Source organism: Bombina bombina, chromosome 5, assembly GCF_027579735.1.
Source record: "Bombina bombina isolate aBomBom1 chromosome 5, aBomBom1.pri, whole genome shotgun sequence".
Classification (NCBI taxonomy): domain Eukaryota; kingdom Metazoa; phylum Chordata; class Amphibia; order Anura; family Bombinatoridae; genus Bombina; species Bombina bombina.
In genome coordinates, this window is record NC_069503.1 from 432,027,051 (window position 1) to 432,053,774 (window position 26,724).

Below are 26,724 nucleotides of genomic sequence, written 5' to 3' on the forward strand. Positions count from 1 at the left end.
AGCATGCTAAATGCAATTGCTCCCAGAGTGTGCACTAAAGGAGGAGGCCTTTATTAATTAATTTTGAGAGTATGGAATGTTTTACATTTTAAATGGCTACTTCCAGGTCTGTGGAAACAGCTCTTCTACATCAGGAAGTTAATCAGAGTATATTAGGAGGAATATTGCACCAAGAGTGTAACGTGCAAAGCAAGCAGACTGGATTCTCCCAGTCATCCAGCACACTGATCTCCCGCAATACACTAGCAGAACAGTCAGCAATTTGCTGGTGGATTCACTCATGGGGGAGAATGATGATAAATGTGTAGCAAGTGTAAAATCAAAACTACATTTATTAAAACCAATAAAAAAAACAAGCAACGCATTTCTCAGCTCTAATGGCTGTTTCATCAGGCTTGTTGTGTATCCTGATTGGCTGGAACTGGGCCTGCAAACAATTCATAACCTTTCTGGCATGTTCAGACACTGTGAAGGGAACACCTTCACTAGTATGTGCTTTTACTTTTAAGAAATTAAGAACATTTGTATTTTATATTGTGCTTTCAGACTTTACAACTTTTTGCAGCATAATTGTATGCACATATTTTAAAAAATGTGTTGTTTTCTTTGTTATGAATGTACAAAGTTTCCTGTCACCCCAGGTGAGCTCCCAGCTTCCTGTATTTTGTAAGATTATCATGGGTTGGTGGCTTTATCATTTTACCCCTTTCTATAAAACAATCAAACCCAGCCTAGATATGTAAAACCATACAAATTGGCACCCACAGCTCCTGACAAATTCCACCCTTGGACCACATGTACTCTGCCCTGAGCCACTGATCTTGAAATTAAAGGGGACAAGTGTCAAAATTAAATACATGTCAAAACGAATATAGCCTTGCTCTACAGGTAGCATCAGCAAAGATCATGGATGTAACTTCACAGGAGATGACAGGAGAGAACTTCCTTCCATAGCACTGAATGGGTCTTACACCCTTCACCCCAGTGGTGGATCTACAGAGGTACATGGGATGCAAACCCCCCACAATCTTTCAGACTGCACCCTCATTGTGCTGATGAGGAGGGAAAGTAATAGCCCTTCTTCTTGGTTCATCTGTAGTTTTCATATGCACATAGTATATTCAGATATTGTTACCACTGTGCAAATCAATGGCCTGTAAGTTTTTAAAGTCACTGAATAAATGTGAAGTTTGAACTTTTCTATTATTTGCTCAGTGGTAACTATGTCTGCATTTACAGTGCATTTCACTTTAACCTGCAAGAAAACTCTTAATGCGCCCAGGGAACACCATGTTCCACCTCCTCGCCAGCTCTGCGAGTTTTCCTAACTACTGTATTCACAAATAAAATATAAATTGCCATTATAAAGTAATTTAAATTTGCATAACAATATTTTAAATAAAGTTTTTAATAAACATCCAATATTTTTTTATACCATTTATATTGTTTATAAATAGTTATTTGTGAATACAAAATGAACTTTTTTTATATATACACAGCCATGGTAAGATTAAATGCAAGATACACAGTACCAAAATAATTAATAATCTATTCATTAGCATATGCATTATAATAAAACATACCCTTTTCCCCGTAGAGCCACGTTTTCCAATTTCTCCCTGTGAAATGTAGTGGTTAATACACATTATTAAAAAAAAAACTTTCCATTAATCAAATTAAATAATAAAAGTACTGCATTTAATGAGAGATAAAATACTCAGGGATTATCCTCTAAAATATTTGTATTATCGAAAAACGTGTCTAATTTCCACACCTTCTAAATACTATATTTCAACAGGGCCGGTGTTCTGTGAAGGGACCGAACTTTGTAAAACAGCGAACCATGTCACTTCCTGTGACGTTTCATCAGCGGTTGCTCTCAGTTTCAGCCTAATACGCATGCGTGGCAGATTCTTCACATTCCTGGGCACATACGTAACGGTAAAAATATTTACAATTGTGAAATTCTGAAACCATTGTATAGCGCATGCGTGGGATTTTCTATCACAAATGGGGGTGTTTTATTGAACGATGTTTATTGAACACTGTATGCGCATTATGCTGTGAAACAGAAATAAATGTATAGTTATTTATAAATATATATTTATATATAAGTTAAAAACATACAAACATTCAAAGCACTAACATGGAAAGATGTTTATTCCTCCCTGCATGACAAACAGCCACTCGGATATCGCCACTGCATATCGTATTTCACAGTAAACATAAAGTCAAGTGCTTTGAATGTTTGTATGTTTTTTAACTTATATATAAATAAATATTTATAAATAACTATACATTTATTTCTGTTTCACAGCATAATGCGCATACAGTGTTCAATAAACATCGCTCAATAAAACACCCCCATTTGTCATAGAAAAGCCTACGCATGCGCTACACAAAGGTTTCATAATTTCACAATTGTAAAGAGTTTTACCGTTACGTATGCGCCCAGGAATGTGAAGAATCTGCCACGCATGCGTATTAGGCTGAAACTGAGAGCAACAGCTGATGAAATGTCACAGGAAGTGACATGGTTCGCTGTTTTACAAAGTTAGGTCCCTTCACAGAACACCAGATTTATAATTAGGCATGTGCCTAATAAAGGGGTGCCTGTCTCTGCCTATTATAAATACTTGTCAGCTTAAAATTGCCTTCCTGAAACCACCATGGTGAGAGCTGCAAAAAAAGGAACAGCTAGTTCCCGTTCAGCTAAAGGACCTCTGATGTCAAAGCTAGCTGCTTCCTGCACTTTCTATCATTTGTTAACTGCAGTCACATGCCTACTCTTTCCTCATAGGTGAATGGGAACTAGCTGCTACACGCAAAATGGTGGCTTCATGTAGGTAACTATAGACACATTATTATGTATAATAAATAATAAAATAATTTGTTATAATAGGGTTTGAAGCTGTGTTTCTAGTTGGTAATGTGTCTGTATAATTTTATGTATACAAATAATTTATAATCTAATAGGGTCTGCACCATATTATTGATGCTATTATCTGTTAAAGAATATTATATGATTTTTGTAGCCCCCACAAATAGAAGTCTGTAACTGTAAACACAGCTGTGTTTGTAGTTGGCAATGTGTTTGTATAATTTAATATATCTGTATTCTTCATAAACTAAATACAGATTTACAGTGCACCTTCCCATACCCTTACCCATGATAATAGTATGGGGCCTGGAAAGGTGCTATTATTTCACTGCCGGCGGCCATCTTACTTAAAGGGACATAGTACTCATATGCTAAATCACTTGAAACTAATGCAGTATAACTGTAAAAAGCTGACAGGAAAATATCACCTGAGCATCTCTATGTAAAAAAGGAAGATATTTTACCTCACAACTTCCTCAGCTCAGCAGAGTAAGTTCTGTGTAAAAAGTTATTCTCAGCTGTTCCCAGCTGCAGGTAAAAAAAAAAAAAGAAAAGAAATGAACAGCAGCCAATCAGCATCAGCAGTGCTTAGGTCAGGAACTCTAACTGTGATCTCATGAGATTTGACTTAACTCTCATGAGATTTCATAGTAAGCTTCCTTTACCTGATTGGTGAAATAATATGAGAGTTCACGAGGCTCATCCTTTCAGCTGTCCCAGGACAGACATACTAATATGCTGCTTAGAAATCCTTTACAATGGGAGGTGGCTACTGAGGAACTTTTGAGGTAAAATATCTTTCTTTTTTACATAGAGATGTTCAGGTGATATTTTCTAGTCAGCTTTTTACAGCTATGCTGCATCACTTTCAAGTGTTTAAACATTTGGGTATTATGGCCCTTTAAAGTCACTGGCACAACGGTGAACGGGGAGTGTGGGGAGCTTCAGATTTTGGTGCCTATTTTTTGTTTTATAAATTCTTAACAATATTTATTAATACCTTTCTAACAAAACCCCTAAAAATGTATATGATTGAGTTACCTCATCTCCACGTTCCCCCTTGTTTCCTTTTTGTCCAATAGGCCCTTTTTCTCCCTGGGTGATGTGAAGCAAAATAACATATTTTTTAAGAAATCAATGCAATTCTGAGATTTTTTAAAATCAGTTTTACTTTACTTTCCGAAGTTTTGTATAAATGAGTAAGTCATGAGAAATTCGTAGCAGAAGAGTAATAAATCAACAGTCATGAAAATGCCACTGACAATGTTAAATTCCATGACTGTTAAGCAGGAAAGTTCGGTTTAATTCCAGTATCTAATACTTATGGCCTTACCGATATTATTTTATCTGCTTGGGCACACAAATAAATTATGTTTTCAGCACACGGTCTCATTTTTTTAGCATTCTTGGTCACAGTCCTTCTTACAGGTAAGCCAAACCTGCTATATATTATATTTTGTCAGCCCAAATTTACTATCAAAATCCATATATTAATTTTTTTTCAGTGATGGGGATGAAATGAAATGTCCCAAATATAATATCTGTTGCACCGTGTACTGAAAGTTACTTGTTGTACATGTGTACATTATTAGAAAAAGGTAGCTCATCAGTATCAAAAGAATGACTCAAGTGGATGTTTATTCTTTGATATCTGGAGCAAAACTGCAGAGGGGGTATTTGCTCCCTCTTTCCCCCCCATCCAGACAACTATGGACTATGGTTGTTTAGATTTTTGCTGTTACCTTTGCACCGGTGTCTCCTGGCACGCCAGATATTCCCTGTGTTCCAAGTGTACCTCTTATACCCTAAAACACAGTGTTAATATTTTTTAAACTACAGATGTTCCTTTTCTCTAGGCAGTAAGGCACAGAGATCTTGTTCTTTAAGATCCAAGGTTCATAGAAAATACAAACTAAGAATGTAAATGGACATTAACTGCTGGTATAGTAAGAAGTATAACTGAAGTATAAAAATATACCTTTCTGTTTAATTCTACTAAAACATACACACGTACGCACGAGCTCGTACGCACTCACATACCTGTGTGTGTGTGTATATATATATATATATATACAGACACACATACATATATATGTATATATATATATATATATATATAAATAAATGTATGTGAACACATATATATATTTATATACACACACACGTGAATATATATATATATATATATATATATATATATATATGTGTGTGAGTGTGTGTATGCTTTACTACTCACCATGCTATTGTTTTTTCCTTCTATACCCAGAGCTCTCTCTGAACACTCTCTCTTATTTTTACCCATTACAGGAGCCATTTGGCAAAGCCCTGCCTCTTTACACTGGGTGCCGCCATCTTGTTGCATCCTGTGATAAAAGCAGTGCACTTTCACAGACCAGTGATGTTCCAGCTTTGTGACAGCTGCACTTTGGATAATCTCACACAATAGAAAGCAGAAGCTTTACATATCTCCAGTTTGATTTTGTTATTTTACCACAGTTTAGAAGTTAAATAACAAATATAAAAAATCTCTAAGGAATAATATTGAGAAATGTAGCCACTGAACAAATGTACAGCTCCTGTTCTGTATTGTGCACTCTAAAATGAAGTGCACAGTAATACTTGTGAAAGACAACGCTATCTCAGACCTGTGAATGCACGTCTGTCACAGTTTGCACGAATACTTAAAATCCAAGATGGCAGCGGCCAGTGTGAAGATGCAGAGCTTTACTAACCAGCACTTGTAATGGGTTAAAATAAAAGAATAGCTTTAATGAGAGCAACAGGAAGAAGAGGAGAAACAATAACATGATGAGTAGTAACCAAAGTAAAGTAGTTGTGCCCAGCAGTTTAATGTTCCTTCAAGCAAAGACAAAGAAAAGAATAATGTGAACATATTAGCATGTAGATAGGTAATAAACAAAATATATATTTTATTTCTGCTTAATAATCTATTTTGGATTCAGTTATGAAATTAGAAAATGCAAAAGATATGTATCTAATAAAATGTTCTACAGTATTGGCTGGCTGTTTTAATAATAGTTTTATTTAAATTTAAAATAATTCTTTTTTTTTTTTTTTAAATTTAGTAGATATGATGCAACATTTTAATATCAGAATAACAACAATATCAGGTGGTTATAAAATAACTTACCTTTTCCCCCTTCATACCCAAAGGGCCCGAATCTCCTTTTTGCCCTAGAGGGCCTGGCAAACCCTACAAAAATGTAAATAATTCATCAAAAGACCATTAAAAAAGTTGAATTTGATAATCCACAAATACACATAAAAAGACAATGCAATAGCACTTACTTTAAATTTCAAATTGCCAGTAGATTTTGTCCTTAGTAGGGATGGGAGAATATTTTGAAACATTCAAAATTTAAAACTAATTTCAATGCAATCATTTGTTCTAATTGAATTTTGAATGTTCATACAACATTCTAACATTCTTTTTTCGAATGTTTGTTTTTGAATTTTAAAGAACATTCGAAAATATTTGTTTAAATAATCAAATGTTTAGCTCTAAATTTTACTTCAAATTTTAAAATATTACTAAAATTTGATTTCAAATTCTTTTTATGCAAATCAAAATTTTAATATTCAATTTCGATTTCGAAATAGTAGTTCTTATATACAGCTATCTTTTATAAATGTAATATTCAAACGAAATAGTATTGCTAATCTACATTTTTCTTTTATAAATGTAATATTCAAATTCTAAACCAACATTCGAAATCGAAACCAAAATTTAAAATCAAAAGTTATATTCAAAATCAAATCCAAAATTCAAAATGGAAAGTTACATTTGAAAATCGAAAATAACATTAGATTTCTGAATTTTAAAGAATATTCGTTCTTCAGCATTCGATTTTCCAAATTCAATTTCGACAACAAAATTTGTTCTACCATTCAAATTTTAATTTATACACATTCGTCCATCCCTAGTCCCAAGAGACTGCTTCTATATCTCAGCCCACTGTATCATGTGACAGCCATCAGCCAATTACAGACTCATATACGTACCCTGTGAACTCTTGCACATGCTTAGTAGGAGCTGCTGTCTTAGAAAGTGTGCATATATAAAGAATTGATCATTAAGGTAAATTAGAAAGTTTTTTTTTATTGTATGTTTCATCGGAATAATCAAAGTTTGATTTTGACTTTAGTGACCCTTTAATTAATTAGATAGTATTTTCATAAAAGAGACTTGGCTAACATATTACACTTTGTTTGGTTAAAAGGGATTAGTAATCTGAAATTAAATGTGTTCATACGAGAGCTTTTTCATGAAAGAATCAATTTGTAAATCTAGCCATAAACTGCCAAAGTATATCAGCTGAAAGCATATTTGGTCACTTATGGAAAGTGATAATCTAAATTCTAATTCCCCCAAAATATGCAGCTATTCTAGTAAAAGTGTGCCATATTCCAAACAAGAATGTCACAAAGTCTGTATTTTACCATCATCTAGTCAAATTCAAAATAGCATTAAATGAAAGATTTATAACATATGTTTTTGTTCACCATAATAAAGGTAATTTCAGTTTTAATTAATTTGTCTGTATTTTTTCTAATATGTTTACTTGGACAAGAACATACTTGATATGATAAATGCAAAGCACAGGCCCAAAATTTTGACTGCATAACTGTGGTTAGAGGCACATTAAACAAGCTTTGGATTAATCCTTTTGTAGCCCTGCATTGTACTGCTATTATAGCATTATGTACAGCCTTTGGATTATCCAAATATAAATTACTATTAATATATGGCTTGCCAAACTTGCTACCATGACCAATAACTGGAGTGTTTTATACCCAATACACATATTAATAAGATACTCTTCTTCCTTCAAAAACTGGGATGGTAATAGACCAAACAAGAAGTACAGTATAATGCAATATCATTTAATTTGGTTTATATTTATTTATATGTATCATGTGTCTTGATTTGACCCCTTTCATGATTATTTCCAATTATGTGTTCCAGAGAGAATCTGTCATATGTCCCTAAAATAATTTTCCAGAGTCTGCGGTACAGTCAGATAGGAGGTAAAGGCTCAGTTTTCTATCTGGCAGTTAATTGGTGTAACTCTCAGTTTCAAGAGAAGGAAACAGAGCCAACACTTCACCCACATCTTTCAAGGAGTTCCAAATGTTATAAATATGGGAATAAGTAGAAAAGTCCTACACATAACATTTGAGTTTGAATTGTGCTAAATGAAGACATACAGAATAGGGATATCAATGACAATAGAAAAATACAGAAATATGCAAATATCTTATTATATGAAATCACAAGGCTTTTGATTCTTTAGTTATTATTATGATGAACAAGAGTACAGGAAGGAACTTACAAATAAGGCAATCAATAAAAAATAATAATCCCTCTTTAAGAATAAAAAAGTATAAGAAACGTTTTATCACATTACATCTCGAAGTAATCAAAATATAACAAAATAAAGGAGTATGCTTAAAGCAGATATATATAAATCACAACATTTATTTTGAAAAAACAGTATCTTGGGTAATATACAACAGAAAATACCAAACAGTAATATCCACCCTTGTTTTAAAAAGTTAAAAAAACTTATGGCTAGATTACAAGTGAGGCTCTAATTTATTGCGCACCTGCAAATGGGCTAATCCGCCCGTTTACGGATACAAGATAAATAACCAGCCATTACAAATACAAAACTGGGGAATAGGTTATAAAGGAATTATCTATCTTTTTAAACAATAACAATTTTCGGAGTTGACTGTCCCTTTAATGTTAAAGATAGTAAAAAAAGGCATATTTTCTACCACCAATTTCTTAGTCTTCAGGGAATAGTGGAAAACCTTTTCTCATTCTTCTGAAATCTTACCATCTAATCAACCAGATGATAAGAATCTCAGACATTCCAAAGCAGACCATTAATACAGCCACCTCTAATAAAACATACCATGGGAAACGCTACAAAAGATTAAACTTTTTATAAATAGACTTCTAAAACCACAAAATAGCGCTATTCTCTTTAAAGGATTTTGGCTTATTAGACAACACTACAGGAAACTGTTTTATTGCTCACTTTAATACGTTTGGAAATTACAACTGCTTTCAATACACTAATGAATTTTCATGTTGCAGTATTTCTTCATAAATACAGTTTAGTGGTCTGTGTTTAAATGTTTTGCCATACATGGTGGGTCTGATTTCTTGATCTTGTTTTCTATTCATCTTCCTTTGAATAGACCTTTCACAATGTTGTAAATGATCCATGGAACTCTTTTTAAGTACTGTTTTTTATTCTTTTTTTTTTTTTTTTTTTTTAAATAATTCCTATAAAAACAACAGTAGCTTGCCAAGTAAACTTCAATGCAATGTGAATAAAGATATATCAAAGTCAGATAAATATAACTTTAAATATCTGTTTAAGTTTTATTTCAGACATTTAGAGGAGTAAATGTAATCTAAACTTTTATTTATCTTGGCTATAACTGATCATGCTTAAAACTTTACATTTTATTTAGAAAAAATAAATTATTTGAAGCTCAATTAGTGTCTGTAAACTTGCACATAAATTGTGCTACCCAGATCACTTCATGGTATAAAGCAGACTTGCCCAAGGGGATTTACCCAGCCCAAGGGGATTTACCCAGCCAGTGGACTGTGACAAGAAAGAAGGCAGAGCAGTTTGGGTGCTGCGCCACATCTTCCTATGGTGCACACTAACACTGTCCTGTCTTGCCTGGCTGCCATATCAGCGTGGGAGCATTTTTCAGAGTACTCTCTTCTCTTGCACATCCTCGTTCCCTGTGAAGGGACACTGTACTGTAAACTTTTGTTACTTTTAATGTGTTTACAATGATCCATTTCACCTGCTGTGGTGTATTATATTGTTTTACAACTAGATCCTTTGCCTTTATTTTGTGATTTGAAATAGCTATGCTGCCTGTTTAAACCACTTTTACTGAAAATACAAATACTTCAATAGTCATTATACAAAAGATCTGTAAAACATCAACCTCCCCATTGGGTGTCAGGAGGAACCCATTAAGGGCCAGATTACAAGTGGAGCGTTACTTAAAGGACCAGTAAACACAGTAGATTTGCATAATCAACAAATGCATGATAAAAAGATTAGGGTTCGATTTATGAAGCAGCGGATGCTGCTTCCGACCCACTCCGCTTTAGGTCCGCCTGAAGCGGAAGTTAAGAAGCAGCGGCTGCTCCTTAACTTGTCCGCCACCTCTGAGGCGGAGCACCGCAATGATCCTGATCAGATACGATTGGGATAATTTGCAACAAAAGGTTGTGGATACAGAGAAACCCACAAAAAGAATTCAAATACAGCATTCTGTGCCCAGACTACAAGGCGAGGAGGTTTCCAGTTTGCAGTTAAAATATAACTTTTAATATGTTGATTAAAACACAATTACGAAAACACACAAAAAAGGAATTTAAAATCAACACTGTGAGGTTAAATAATGATATTGTGCCTTATATATTAGGGTATCAAAAAACCCACATAACCTATTGGGAAATAACAGAGCCTGTCTCCCTCTAGAAAGTGAGTCAAATAACAGAGGTGGCGTTTCTCACGGGCGAAATGCGTCAGAAGCTAATCCGGGGACGCTTTTTAATTAAACTCTGTTGAGGCTCATCCATAGAGCCGACCTCTGCAAGTAGATTTAATGACAAAGCGCAATTAGCTTTGCAGAGTGGGATGCCTATTACAGGTGTTACTAGTAAGATCATAGCCTTCTACTTATTATAAATGCGTTTGTATAGAAACTATATTTAATTTAGACTTTATTAAGCTAATACTTTACTCAACACGAAGCAAATTCTTTAATGGTAGAAGCAGGATACTTTGTGATTATGGTACACCATATTTACGTCAGCCTGTCAGAGCGCACAGCTGACATCTATATAGCCAATATTGATAATACGACTCTGGGGAAATACGGCAACATAGTTGCACTAATTACATAGCATTCATTTTTTTCCCTTTGGGACCTTATGTGGTCATTTGGATAACACAGTTAAGGCTGATCTCATTCAAACTTGGGCAAATGGCAATATAATAATACTAACAGTTGGATAGTATTTAATTTTTGGCTTATGTTACACAGTAAATTATTACAAACAATGATATATAGATAGTCATTATCCAACCAGGCTGTCCTGACTATAAGAGTTAAAAACTTCATGTGTACAAGCATAACACATTGTTGCATAATATATATGATAATTATTTCATTAAAGTGTGGTCTTAATAATAAAACTCTTTAGTTACTAGACAGTAACTGCTGACAAACCGGTTCGATAAACCCGACTGCAACACAGGATTTCTATACTGATAGCTATCGTCCATCCTGTTGTTATCAGTTATGTTGTCATGTGTGTAAGCACAACACGTCGCAAACATGGTTGCAACATATAAATGATTACCATTCCACACAAGTGTGGTCCCTATAATAATTAATTTTAGGTACCAGATAGTAACTGTTGTCACATAGATTGATAATTTGATTGCTACACAGGACTTCCAGACTGATTTTATCTATCCCTGTTGTTTCCTACTATTTATTCTAGCCCTATAGGCATTTATTAGCTGCACCTCATGGTGTGATCATCAGTGGGACCACTATAACCCCACTTTGATCTTTGTATTTAACCCACCTCTGTTATTTGACTCCCTTTCTGTTATTTCCCAATAGGCTATGTGGTTATTTTTGATACCCTAATACATAAGGCACAATAGCATTATTAATCAGCACATTTATACTCTCTTTGGATGTAACCTTACAGTGTTGATTTTAAATTCCTTTTTTTTGTGTGTTTTCTTATTGTGTTTTAATCAACATATTAAAAGTTATATTTTAACTGCAAACTGGAAACCTGGAAACCTCCTCGCGTTGTAGTCTGGGCACAGAGTGCTGTATTTGCAACCTTTTTGTGGATTTCTCTGTATCCACACCCTTTAGTTGCAATTTATCTTTTTTATCGGACAGTGGCCTCTAGTTATCAAGCTCCATAAGGAGCTTGATGGCCCCTGTTTCTGGCGAGTCTTCAGCAGTTATGAAGCAGCGGTCACAAAGACTGCTGCTCCATAACCTGTCCACCTGCTCTCAGCAGGCGGACAGACATCGCCGGAAATCAACCCGATCGAGTACGATCAGGTTGATTGACACCCCCCTGCTGGTTGCCGATTGGCCGCGAGTCTGCAGGGGGCGGCGTTGCACCAGCAGCTCTTGTGACAGACCTTGATAACTAGAGGCTTTTTGTGTCTGAAAACGTTCACAGTAAAGTGTTCTTTGCAATCAAGTCCCGTGGAGTGCTCTCTCGTTTTTTGCTACACATATTTCTGCTGCACCCGGGGCCTCATTATAACAGTCAGGAGTGCAGTCTGTATTTATTTTTTATATAATATATATATATATATATATGTTTATATATATATATATATATATGTATATATATATATATATATATATATATATACTGTATATATATATATATATATATATATATATATATATGGCTTGGTATTTATCACATGCCCCTAGGGGCACGCAATAAACTAGCATTCTACTTGTAATCTAGACCAAAATAGGAAGGCATACGAGTTATACAATAGACAACCTTTGGGCCAAAAACATAACTGTATTGACAGCCAGTATTCCAACGTCAGGTTTTTCAGTCAAATTAAATAAAACTATATATAAAAAATAGATTTAGCTAATTTTTAGATGAAATGCTTGAGCATGTTTAGACACTACACATCATTGTAGCTCCATATTAATTAAATAATTATAGTAAAGTTCAGTAAAATTTAGAATTTAGCAAAATGGCAACCAAAAATAATAGTACAATCTGGTCTACTGAAGAAGAGAAATAGATGGCTATATTTTGTTATGAAATTGTTTGAGGTACTCTCCTTTACAGCCTCATATTTGTAAATTGAATTGGGAAATGTAATGCTTCATACTCCTCTTTTTGTATGCCCACCGAAAGAAAAAGTGGTTCTCATTGAACAAAAGGCAAATCTTATATGGCTGTGTTTAAAAGCTAAAACCTAAGTGAAATCATGCTAAAGGCAATTATAACTGTAGCAGAAAACATAAACAGCAATAATAATAAATATCAATACACTAAAGCAGCAATATATGATATATGTAATAATTCCAAGATAGCTTGACATTTCAGATTTGAGTAGGTTTAAGTTGACTGAATTGTTATGATTAATTAATTGTACATATAGGTTCATGTGTCCCAAAAACTAAATACACAGCAACTGAGATTTTGAAACTATGAGCAGCAGGCAGGAAAGAAATAATAGAACATACCCAAAAGGTGATCTAGCAAAAAAATGCATTTATAGTAAACAATTATAATCGCGGGGATCTCAGATGATCCTTCCTTAGGCAAAAATGTGCATTTTAACCATATTTCATATTTCCAGTCTATGTTTATGAAAGATTTCACATAACTGTATATATATACATACACATACAGTGTACTTTCATTTTCACATGACTGTATAAATACATAAACATACAGTGTACATTCTTTTTCACATGACTGTGTATATATATATATATATATATATATATATATATACATACACATACAGTGTACTTTCTTTTTCACATGACTGTATATATACATACACATACAGTGTACTTTCTTTCTCCAACATTGGTGTGTCCGGTCCACGGCTTCATCCTTACTTGTGGGATATTCTCTTCCCCTACAGGAAATGGCACAGAGAGCACCCAGCAAGAGCTGTCCATATAGCCCCCCCTCTGGCTCCGCCCCCCAGTCATTCTCTTTGCCGCTCTGAACAAGTAGCATCTCCACAGGGATGGTAAAGAGTATGTGGTGTTAGTTGTAGTTTTTTATTTCTTCTATCAAGAGTTTGTTATTTTAAAATAGTGCTGGTTTGTACTATTTACTCTACAACAGAAAATGAAGAAGATTTCTGTTAAAGAGGAATATGATTTTAGCAGTAGTAACTAAAATCTATTGCTGTTCCCACGCAGGGCTTATCTGCTGCAGAATACTACTAGGGTAATGGAACCCAATAGGGGGCGCTATAGTATGTAATATGTAGTTAGCAGTTGTACTTCAATAAACAATTGCAATCTAATTGCTAGGTACAATACATAGAAGTATATATAAACACACCTATATATATATTATTATAATTGCCTATAATAATCAGCCATTGATGTATTAAACCATTAATAAGGCACATATATCAAAGTCCCAAACCGTAGATGGATCACACCCAGATGGAAAACAGTCCAATATGATCCTGTAGTGTGTGTTCTAAAAAAAACCTTGAGGCCGCACTCTAACTTCACCCTCCACAGGTCAGCAAATCTAGGATAAAAAACAAGGAAAGAGGCGCCGTATGTGTGAATCCATAACCACAAGCATCAAAGAAAGGACAAGTGCAGGGTACTCACAATATAGGAAGGCACTCAGATGTGCCTGTAGAGGCAGGCTGGTATTCACAGCACACCAGCTGGCTGTATAAGGCACTCCAGGGGATCGTGTGGTAGAAATCAGATGGTCAGTCCAGCAGTATAAGGCTCAGGAGCTGAGTGCAGAGAAAACAAAAGGGCGCACAAACTGTGTGAATCTGTAAGGACCCAATAGTCAGTTAACAACCAGTGCAGGGTACTCACATTCTGTAGAGACACTCAAGTGTGTCAATAGAGGCAGGCTGGCTTTCACAGCAAACCAGCTGGCTGTGTCAGATATGCAGCAGGATTGATCCCCAGCAGACAGGATACGGGATAAACAGGTAGCTCAGATAATGTAATAATCAGATAGAAATGAGGATATATGATAAAAATAGGTTTAATAATGATAAAAACAGTTTTAAAATAACATATATCACTCATCTATTATGAGTAACAGCATGCAACGCGTTTCTCGGCATACACCATGAGATGTGTCCAGGTGCTACAACTTTTGAGCAATTAAACAAAGGGCTTATGCGATTGGCTCTTATGGTTCTGTGGGGGGGGAGGGGGAGTTACAGGTAGCTCAGGTCTATTTAAGATGTATGTTTAGAACAGAATACATGCCTGATGAAACGGTGTATGCCGAGAAACGCGTTGCATGCTGTTACTCATAATAGATGAGTGATATATGTTATTTTAAAACTGTTTTTATCATTATTAAACCTATTTTTATCATATATCCTCATTTCTATCTGATTATTACATTATCTGAGCTACCTGTTTATCCCGTATCCTGTCTGCTGGGGATCAATCCTGCTGCATATCTGACACAGCCAGCTGGTTTGCTGTGAAAGCCAGCCTGCCTCTATTGACACACTTGAGTGTCTCTACAGAATGTGAGTACCCTGCACTGGTTGTTAACTGACTATTGGGTCCTTACAGATTCACACAGTTTGTGCGCCCTTTTGTTTTCTCTGCACTCAGCTCCTGAGCCTTATACTGCTGGACTGACCATCTGATTGCTACCACACGATCCCCTGGAGTGCCTTATACAGCCAGCTGGTGTGCTGTGAATACCAGCCTGCCTCTACAGGCACATCTGAGTGCCTTCCTATATTGTGAGTACCCTGCACTTGTCCTTTCTTTGATGCTTGTGGTTATGGATTCACACATACGGCGCCTCTTTCCTTGTTTCTTATCTGCTGCAGGTATGATCAGTCATATTTCTAACAAGACATGTTAATGCTAGAAGACTGTCAGTTTTCCCTTATGGGGTAAGTAAGCCATTTTCTTAGACTCATAACAGATTAAGGCTTATTAATGGGCTCTATACTGGTTGACACTATTGTGGGCTAAATCGAATGATTTATTTCATACTTAGATGGCTTTTAGAGTGTTTTGTGTAATTAAAAGCACTTTTGGGAACGTTTTTATTCGCCTGGCATTTAGTTAGACTACTATTTCAGTCAGAAAGGCCCCTTCACTCTGGTATGCAGAGGAAGGAGGCCCCGTTTTTGTGCCTCAATTGCGCAGTTTACTTCCATGGCAGTGCATGCAGCTTCATGTGAGGGGTCCTGTGGCTACAAAAACGGACTCAGGAAGGTTTATTTCAGTGCTGAATAACTCTCAGGGAAGGTAAAAAGCCGCAGTAAGGCTGTGGCAGTGATTGTAGTGTACTAAAATTATTGAATTGAACAAATAGCTCCGGTTTGCTCATTTTAAGGGTTAAAGTCTTGAAACTTGGTGTGCAATACTTTCAAGGCATTAGGACTCTGGGGTAAAATTTGCCTTCATTGTTTTTCAAAATATCAGAAATAAAGTGTGCCTGTTTATTATTTAAAGGGACAGTAACGCTTTTATTGCATTATTAGCCTGCCAAATTCTGTCTAACATGTCTATACCTTCAGATGGCTTATGTTCTGTGTGTATGAAAGCCAAGGTGGTTCCCCCTATTAATGTATGCGCAAATTGTGTCATAGCGTCCAAACAAAGTATGGACAGTACTGTCACATTGAATAAGATTGCCCAAGATGATTCTTCTAATGAAGGTAGTGGTGATAGTTCTTCATCCTCTCCTTCTGTGTCAACACCAGTTTTGCCCGCGCAGGCGATACCTAGTACATCTAGCGTGCCAATGCTTGTTACTATGCAGCAATTAACAGCAGTAATGGATAATTCTATAGCAAATCTGTTATCCAAACTGCCATCCTACCCTAGAAAGCGTGATAGCTGTTTTAAATACAGAAGATAAGCAGGTTGGCGCTGAGGACAATTTATCAGTTATACCCTCACATCAATCTGAATTGACAGTGAGGGAGGGTCTGTCTGAGGGGGAAATTTCTGATTCAGGATCTAAACGCTTGTCAAGTTCTTCACTCTATTCTTCAGCCTTCCATAGCTCAGTGCATGGAAGTAGTAGGATTAATGGTTGCAGCAATGGACATAGTTCCTTTTGCTCGAATTCATCTAAGACCATTACAACTGTGCATGCTCAATCAGTGGAAGGTAACCAGGGATTCTCTCCGCTGGTGGTTGTCTCACGATCACCTGTCTCAGGGAATGAGTTTCCGCAGACCAGAGTGGGTCATTGTCACGACCGACGCCAGTCTCTTAGGCTGGGGTGCAGTCTGGGACTCTCTGAAAGCTCAAGGTCTATGGTCTCGAGAAGAGTCTCTTCTTCCGATAAACATTTTAGAACTGAGAGCGATATTCAATGCGCTCCTGGTGTGGCCTCACCTAGCAAAGGCCAAATTCATAAGGTTCCAGTCGGACAACATGACGACTGTAGCGTACATCAATCATCAGGGGGGAACAAAGAGTTCCTTAGCGATGAGAGAGGTATCCAAGATCATCAAATGGGCGGAGGATCACTCCTGCCACCTATCTGCAATTCACATCCCAGGAGTGGACAACTGGGAGGCGGATTATTTGAGTCGTCAGACTTTTCATTCGGGGGAGTGGGTACTCCACCCGGAGGTTTTTGCCCAGTTAACTCAACTATGGGGCATTTCAGATATGGATCTGATGGCGTCTCGCCAGAACGCCATGGTTCCTCGATACGGATCCAGATCCAGGGATCCCAAGGCGACACTGGTGGATGCATTAGTGGCGCCTTGGTCGTTCAACCTAGCTTATGTGTTTCCACTGTTCCCTCTCCTTCCCAGGCTTGTAGCCAGGATCAAACAGGAGCAGGCCTCGGTGATTCTAATAGCCCCTGCGTGGCCACGCAGGACTTGGTATGCAGACCTGGTGAATATGTCATCGGCTCCACCATGGAAGCTACCTTTGAGGCAGGATCTTCTAGTACAAGGTCCGTTCGAACATCCAAATCTAGTCTCTCTCCAACTGACTGCTTGGAAATTGAACGCTTGAGTCTATCTAAGCGTGGGTTTTCATATTCAGTCATAGATACTCTGGATAAAGGTTTGTCAGCTAGTTCCTTAAAATGACAGATATCTGCTCTGTCTGTTTTGTTACACAAACGTCTGGCAGCAGTGCCAGATGTACAGGCGTTTGTACAGGCGTTAGTTAGAATCAAGCCTGTCTACAGACCCATGACTCCTCCTTGGAGTCTAAATTTAGTTCTTTCAGTTCTTCAGGGGGTTCCGTTTGAACCCATGCATTCCATAGATATTAAGTTACTATCTTGGAAAGTTCTGTTTTTGGTTGCTATTTCTTCTGCTAGAAGAGTTTCTGAATTATCTGCTTTGCAGTGTACTTCTCCCTATCTGGTATTCCATACAGATAAGGTAGTTTTACGTACCAAGCCTGGTTTTCTTCCAAAGGTCGTTTCCAACAGGAATATTAAAGGGATAGTATACACTCATTTTCATATAACTGCATGTAATAGACACTACTATAAAGAATAAGATGCACAGATACTGATATAAAAATCCAGTATAAAAATGTTTAAAAACTTACTTAGAAGCTGTCAGTTTGGCTCTGTTGAAAAGGTAGTTGGAAAGCCCACTGCAAGTGGCAAATAAGACACTCCCCCCTCCCCCTTCTTTTGCATATGAAAAGACCCTTTACACAAACAGGAGCAAGCTGGAGAAGGTAGCTGACAGTATTCTCATAAAACTTTGGGGCTTGGTTAGGAGTCTGAAAATCAGAGCAATGTTATTTAAAAATAAGCAAAACTATACATTTATTTTAAAAAAAAAACTTCATGGGCTATATAAATAGATCATCTACAAAACATTTATGCAAAGAAAAAATGAGTGTATAATGTCCCTTTAACCAGGAAATTGTTGTTCCTTCTCTGTGTCCGAATCCAGTTTCAAAGAACGTTTGTTACACAATCTAGATGTGGTCCGTGCTTTAAAGTTCTATTTAGAAGCAACAAAGGATTTCAGACAGACATCATCCTTGTTTGTTGTGTATTCTGGTAAGAGGAGAGGGCAGAAAGCTACTGCTACCTCTCTTTCTTTTTGGCTGAAAAGCATCATCCGATTGGCTTATGAGACTGCCGGACGGCAGCCTCCTGAACGAATTACAGCTCATTCTACTAGAGCTGTGGCTTCCACATGGGCCTTCAAGAACGAGGCTTCTGTTGATCAGATCTGTAAGGCAGCGACTTGGTCTTCTCTGCATACTTTTGCCAAATTTTACAAATTCGATACTTATGCTTCTTCGGAGGCTATTTTTGGGAGAAAGGTTTTGCAAGCCGTGGTGCCTTCCGTTTAGGTAACCTGGTTTGCTCCCTCCCTTCATCCGTGTCCTAAAGCTTTGGTATTGGTTTCCACAAGTAAGGATGAAGCCGTGGACCGGACACACCAATGTTGGAGAAAACAGAATTTATGTTTACCTGATAAATTTCTTTCTCCAACGGTGTGTCCGGTCCACTGCCCGCCCTGGTTTTTAATCAGGTTTGAAAAATGTCTTTCTTTATACACTACAGTCACCACGGCACCCTATAGTTTCTCCTTTTTCTCCTAACCGTTGGTCGAATGACTGGGGGCGGAGCCAGAGGGGGGGCTATATGGACAGCTCTTGCTGGGTGCTCTCTTTGCCATTTCCTGTAGGGGAAGAGAATATCCCACAAGTAAGGATGAAGCCGTAGACCGGACACACCGTTGGAGAAAGAAATTTATCAGGTAAACATAAATTCTGTTTTTTCACATGACTGTATATATACATACACATACAGTGTACTTTCTTTTTCACATGACTGTATATATATACATACACATACAGTGTACTTTCTTTTTCACATGACTGTATATATACATACACATACAGTGTACTTTATTTTTCACATGACTGTATATATACATACACATACAGTGCACTTTCTTTTTCACATGACTGTATATATATATATACATACACATACAGTGTACTTTCTTTTTCACATGACTGTATATATATACATACACATACAGTGTACTTTCTTTTTCACATGACTGTATATATACATACAGTGTACTTTCTTTTTTCACATGACTGTATATATACATACACATACAGTGTACTTTCTTTTTCACATGACTGTATATATATACACATACACATACAGTGTACTTTCTTTTTCTGTGACTGTATATATACATACACATACAGTGTACTTTCTTTTTCACATGACTGTATATATACATACACATACAGTGTACTTTCTTTTTCACATGACTGTATATATACATACACATACAGTGTACTTTCTTTTTCACATGACTGTATATATACATACACATACAGTGTGTTTTCTTTTTCACATGACTGTATATATACATACAGTGTACTTTCTTTTTCACATGACTGTATATATACATAAACATACAGTGTACTTTCTTTTTCACATGACTGTATATATACATACATACACATACAGTGTACTTTCTTTTTCACATGACTGTATATATACATACACATACAATGTACTTTCTTTTTCACATGACTGTATATATACATTTAGATACAGTGTACTTTCTTTTTCATATGATTGTATATATACATACACATACAGTGTACTTTCTTTTTCACATGACTATATATATACATACACATACAGTGTACTTTCTTTTTCACATGACTGTATATATACACACACATACAGTGTACTTTATTTTTCACATGACTGTATATATATACATAAATATACAGTGTACTTTCTTTTTCACATGACTGTATATATACATACACATACAGTGTACTTTCTTTTTCACATGACTGTATATATACACACACATACAGTGTACTTTATTTTTCACATGACTGTATATATATACATACACATACAGTGTACTTTCTTTTTCACATTACTGTATATATACATACACATACAGTGTACTTACTTTTTCACATGACTGTATATATACATACAGTGTACTTTCTTTTTCACATTACTGTATATATACATACACATACAGTGTACTTTCTTTTTCACATGACTGTATATATACATACAGTGTACTTTCTTTTTCACATGACTATATATACATACACATACAGTGTACTTTCTTTTTCACATGACTGTATATATACATACACATACAGTGTACTTTCTTTTTCACATGACTGTATATATACATACAGTGTACTTTCTTTTTCACATGACTATATATACATACACACACAGTGTACTTTCTTTTTCACATGACTGTATATATACATACAGTGTACTTTCTTTTTCACATGACTATATATACATACACATACAGTGTACTTTCTTTTTCACATGACTGTATATATACATACACATACAGTGTACTTTCTTTTTCACATGACTGTATATATACACACACATACAGTGTACTTTCTTTTTCACATGACTGTATATATAACCACACATACAGTGTACTTTTGCACATTCTAAGTAGGTGGTGGTGCTTTACAAAGTGTGAATATAAAAATTACTGTACATTCTGAAGATGGAAGTAAATTGGAAAGTTTGTTAAAACTGCAAGTTCTAGCTGAATCATGAAAGTTTAATTTTGACTTTGGTGTCCCTTAAAAAAAAACAACTTTTGTAATATCATTGCAAAGTCATTTATATTTTGTATAACAGAATAGGAGGCTTTTGCATGAAATCTTTACTAATTTACCAGCAAATAACTTAAAAGGACATCAAATTACAATGATAAAATTATCTAATCTCTTATTTGGTTGAACACAATCTATTAGATTTGCTCCCAAAATCCTTTCCTTGGTTACCAACCTAATTGGTCATCGAGTGATCACAATACAAAATGTATTTGTTTGTCTGAAGCTCATTCACATCTCTTGAGGTTACAGTAAATGTTTATTTCACTCAGGAAGACAAAAAGTAATTTACATGTGTGACATTAACCAATCCGATTCCATCCTCAACACTGATTAACTATATAAATGCCATAAATATCTTGGCATGATTGGCATACTTCAATAGTCACATCACGTCACTAACATTTACTCCCATTGTCATGTTTTCTGTTCCTTTAAGAAAATAAACTTTTTAAGAAACACAAAACCAGTAAGAAATAAGCGGAAGGAATAACTGCAAATAGCCAAGCCCCATCATCCTCTTTTCTTTGCTACCTTACAGGCAGCCGGCAATGTAAAGTTTGTCTCTTCATTGGGGCCCATTTAACAAGCTCTGTAGGGAACTTGTGGGCCGTGTTTCTGGCGAGTCTTCAAACTCGCCAGAAACACAAGTTATGGAGCTGCGGTCTAAATTATATACTAGTTTATTTATTTTATCAACTTTGTTTCATTCTCTTGGTATACTTTGTTGGAGTAGCTATGCATTACTGGGAGCTAGCTGAGCACATCAGGTGAGCCAATGACAAGATGCATTTATGTGCAGCCACCAGTCAGCAGCTATCTCCCAGCAGTGCATTGATGCTCCTGAGCCTACCTAGGTATGCTTTTCAACAAACGACTCCAAGACAATGAAATAAACTAAATAACAGTCGTAAACTGGAAAGTTCTTTAAACTTGCATGCTCTATCTGAATACTGAAAGAATTTGGGTTTCATGTCTCTTTAATGGGCCTTTAAACAGCAACCATCACAATTCATAAAGTAAATTAAGTAATATTTACTTAAAAGACAAACTTTAGATTAAATGTATATAGTTTATATATTTATTGGTAATTAAAATAACTAAACATATACTGTATATTGATGTCAAACTAATTTATAGGGATGTGTATTTGGATTAGTCACTAAAATCTGTGCAAACCCAGATCTAAATGTGTTGAACGTTCACAAGAATAAATCCGAAAAAAGCTGACTAGGATGAGCGGATGAATGCACAACCCTAACAAAGGATACGAATGCACGTCCCTACTAATGTACATTTATTATTGGCAATACTAAAACTCAAGTTTCCACAAACATCAAACACACCCTAGGAATGCCTTATGCAGTCCACCCACTAACACTACAGGACTGAAGAAAAGACATTTAAATTGTAGGTAATAACATTTGCATTATATACAGTGCTATACAAAAATCAAAGTATAAGGGGCCGAATTACTAAGCTCGGATGCAGCTGTTTCTGCACGAACCTTCAGGCTCGCCGAAAACATAAGCTAAGAAGCAGCGGTCATAAGACCGCTGATCCTTAACTCATCCGCCACCTCTGAGGCGGCGACAGCAATCATCCTGATCCAATACGATCAGCATAATTGACATCCCCTGCTAGCAGCTGATTGGCCGCAAATCTGCAGGGGGCAGCATTGCACAAGCATTTCACAAGGAATGCTTGTGCAATGATAAATGCCAACAGCTATAGCGGATCATGTCTGCCCCACATTGATAAATCGGCCCCCATGAGTACACGAAAATACTTTAGTCTTTGTGTCTTATCTGTGTTATATATTAATATACATTTAAATAGTTAAAGGGACAGTCTACTAAAGAATTTTTATTATTTAAAAAGATAGATAATCCTTTTATTACCCCTTCCCCCAGTTTTGCATAACTAACACTGTTATATTAATATACTTTTTACCTCTGTGATTACCTTGTATCTAAGGCTCTGCAGACTACCCCCTTATTTCAGTTCTTTTGACAGACTTGCATTTTATTCAATCAGTGCTGACTCATAAATAACTCAACAGGAGTGAGCACAATGTTATCTATATGGCACACATAATCTAGCACTGTCTAACTGTGAGAAAACTGTCAAAATGCACTGAGATAAGAGGCAGACTTTAAGGGCTTAGAAATTAGCATGTGAGCCTACCTATGTTTTCAAAAAAGAATACAAAAATAACAAAGCAACTTTGATGATAAAAGTACATTGGAAATGCCCTATCTGAATCATGAAAGTTTAATTTTGACTAGACTGTCCCTTTAAATGTAGTTAGTTACACTTTAAAAACACATTGTTTACTAGGTAACATACAAAATACATAATGTAAAATACATACAAATGACATGATCTGAAAATTCATGGTGCTGTGTTTGCTGGGCCCTGTCATTCAGAAATGTAATGAAGCCCCTAAGCAATAGACGATTCTTTGGAAGTTTCAACTTTTATGAATTCTGGAATAAACTATGCAGACCCGATGGAACTCACAGTAGCAGCTTAAAAAAAAACAAGATTTATGGAACTTAGCCCACAGTGATTATTTCTCACAGACTATGGCCTCGCTTCCATTGAGTCGTAATTCAGTTTGCGTGCACTCGCAAACCGTTAAATATGCTGTCGAAAGCAATAGCGTTTAACGACTGTTTCCAATGGCGCGTTATACCTCAATATCGGCTGCCGGACTTCGGCTGCCGAAAAGATTTTCGCGTCCCATAGAAAGTAATAGAAGCCGTTAATCGATAAATTATACCAGGTTTCCATTGAAAGCGCTAACCGTTAATACATTGTCGGAGGCTGTCGATACATTGAGATATATTACCCCCAGCTCAACTAGGTGTAAAAGAGGAAAATTGTGCTCTTTGAGACCTATTTTCTATTGAAATTATAAAACTTGCAAATAATGCAAGTGTTTTAATGTAGAAATAAATTGTTATAAGTAATATTTATTGTTGTCTCATGTATAGAAATAGTTGAACTTATATTCTAATAGAAATATCAGTATATATTTAAATATAATAATATATGCAAGAACATATCTACAGAATGCAAACTAGACCTATGCCTAGGGCAGCAAGAAATATTACTTATATTTATGAAGTGTTAAATATAATTATATTAGAAAATAGTATTTGATTATTAAAAATATGGATAAGTGTTTTTTTATTTTTCTTGAGAGGCGATCACAGGTAATAAGCACGGACGTTAAACGTAAATTCTATAGCGTAAGGTCGGGTTACCTTAGCAACTAATTGATTTTCAAGAAATCCGACGTCAGATGGAAGCGTTAACACAACGTTAACTTACAGCTACACGAAAAGAGCGACTGCACGCAACACGCTAATCTTTTCAATGGAAACCTGGTACTAAAATGCAGCCGTAAATTACTTTTAGCTGTCGGCCGCTTCGGTAGCTTACGGCTCCATTTTTAACGACTCAATGGAAGCGAGGCCTATATCGGCAGCTTTCATGTTTATTAATACATATTTTCTTAGTCTCAGACCATTCTTTTTTAGGTGAAAAACACAATCTCTCCCGCCCCCACTGGGAGTGTAATAAAGTCTGCTGTTTTACATACCTCATTACCCCAGCTCTGACATTTCTAGTAAAGGTGGTGTTTAAGAAGGCAAAAGTAGATATTTAAAATAACAAAATAAAGGTAAACATGTATTAAATATCTAATACATTCTGGCAAATAAAATAAATCACTAGAAACACAAAAACAGGTAGACCACTTTACAGTAAACTGTCCCTTTAAGTTGCTAGAATGATGAAGTAGACTGTAAATACAAAGTATACCACACCTGGGTGTTGCATGATTATATACTTACGTCTGGTCCAGCGTCCCCTTTACAGCCGGGTAACCCCGGTATGCCAGGCTCACCCTAAAATTGGAAAGAATTCATTATTATGGAAAAGTGTATGGAAAATGAACAGTAAATTCCTGTATTACCAATGTTTATACATATATATGTATTAGACTTTAGTAGTTATTATTAAGCTATCACATACCTATATTTGCTCCATTTTAAGTATATGAAAATATAGCAAAGTTGATAAAAGAACTAATGGTCTATTCTTCATTGGGGCCCATTTAACAAGCTCTGTTTGCTGAAAAAAGGGTTTTACCAGTCACATGCCAGGAATAAAAAGGCAGAGGCTTAAGGATGTGGCAATTCTAAATGAAGGCTCAGAGCCTTTGGATAGATACTGGATACACTGAGGAAATGTTGCAATTAAACAAACTAAGATTTTTTTTATGTACAGCAAGGCCTAGATTACGAATGGAGTTGTAGTTTGCGCTTGTGTTCAAATGTTAACACAGAATTATTTTTGCTCTGTGATTCAAGCTCATATTATGAGTTGACAGTAAAAAGTTTGTGCTCTTGCATTCGCAAAGATGCGGTAACAAATAGACCTTGAGAAGTTGGAAAAAATAAAAACACCCACAGGTCACGCAAGATTGAGGTTATTTAAAAGTGCAACATATATACACACACACATACACATCAATATACATATATATATATATATATATATATATATATATATATATATATATATATAATAAACAGGCAATGGGAAGGCACTCACCGTTAAAAATAAATCACTTTATTGTTTGTTAACGTTTTCGGGGTTACCCCTGTCCTCAGACCAACAGAACAACCACCAAACTCACCTATTTACAAGAAAACCCATCACTGTGTCATGACAATCAGCTGTGTCCCTGCACGTCTGCCAAGCACTAATGCGCAAGTGTAAACCTGCTACGGAACGCAGCTGAGGACAAACATAGTAAATACAGTAACCGTCACCATGGAAACACCACAACATAACTGTGCATAACCTAAGGATTACAAAATAACATAGTCACAATTTAAGCGTTTGAAGAATCATGATAAGCAATATAGGAAGCAAAGCATTAAATAAGAAACCACAGAGAATTGGTTTTGGGGATGTCAGGTTTTTTCCTTTGGCGATTAGGGTGTTAGATAGCTTTGCGGATGGTGTATGAGTTGATTGGGTGTATATGGAGTTGGTTTGATAGTGGTGCATAACGCTCAGCTTTTTATGGTATCTAAGTACTGTGGTTCCCGGTTTTGATTTCTCTGGTGTTTAGAAGGCTCCAATTGCGCTATTGAGAAGATTTTTGGTATATGTGAATTAACCCTGGAGATACGCTATGAGGTGTGACTGATTAGGCTGCTGTGACTGAGAGTGGTACGTGTTCGGCTGATATGGTTGTGGCTGGAGGTATGGTTTTGATATGTAGTGAATGTGATGGTATGTTTAGTGACTTGTTGCCCGGGTGACATTTGTGTATGAGTTGGTGTTATTTGGGTGGCTGTGTATATGATTTCGATTATACT

The 26,724-nt window shown here is 36.0% G+C and overlaps 1 protein-coding gene across 3 annotated transcripts in view; it reads right to left on the reverse strand.

Annotated features, from left to right (window-relative positions):
• Positions 1–26,724, reverse strand: part of LOC128660438 (collagen alpha-1(VI) chain-like) — a 303,740-nt gene that overhangs the window by 68,585 nt on the left and 208,431 nt on the right. For all 3 annotated transcript variants that reach the window (XR_008402529.1, XM_053714284.1, XM_053714285.1), the window contains 5 exons: positions 25,186–25,239; positions 6,033–6,095; positions 4,624–4,686; positions 3,923–3,976; positions 1,584–1,619 (listed from right to left, as the gene is read on the reverse strand). Coding sequence is in view for 2 of the 3 variants with exons in the window: in XM_053714284.1 (XP_053570259.1) it covers positions 1,584–1,619; positions 3,923–3,976; positions 4,624–4,686; positions 6,033–6,095; positions 25,186–25,239 (270 nt within the window). In the remaining variant the exon portion in view is untranslated. The remainder of the gene's footprint in view (positions 1–1,583; positions 1,620–3,922; positions 3,977–4,623; positions 4,687–6,032; positions 6,096–25,185; positions 25,240–26,724) is intronic.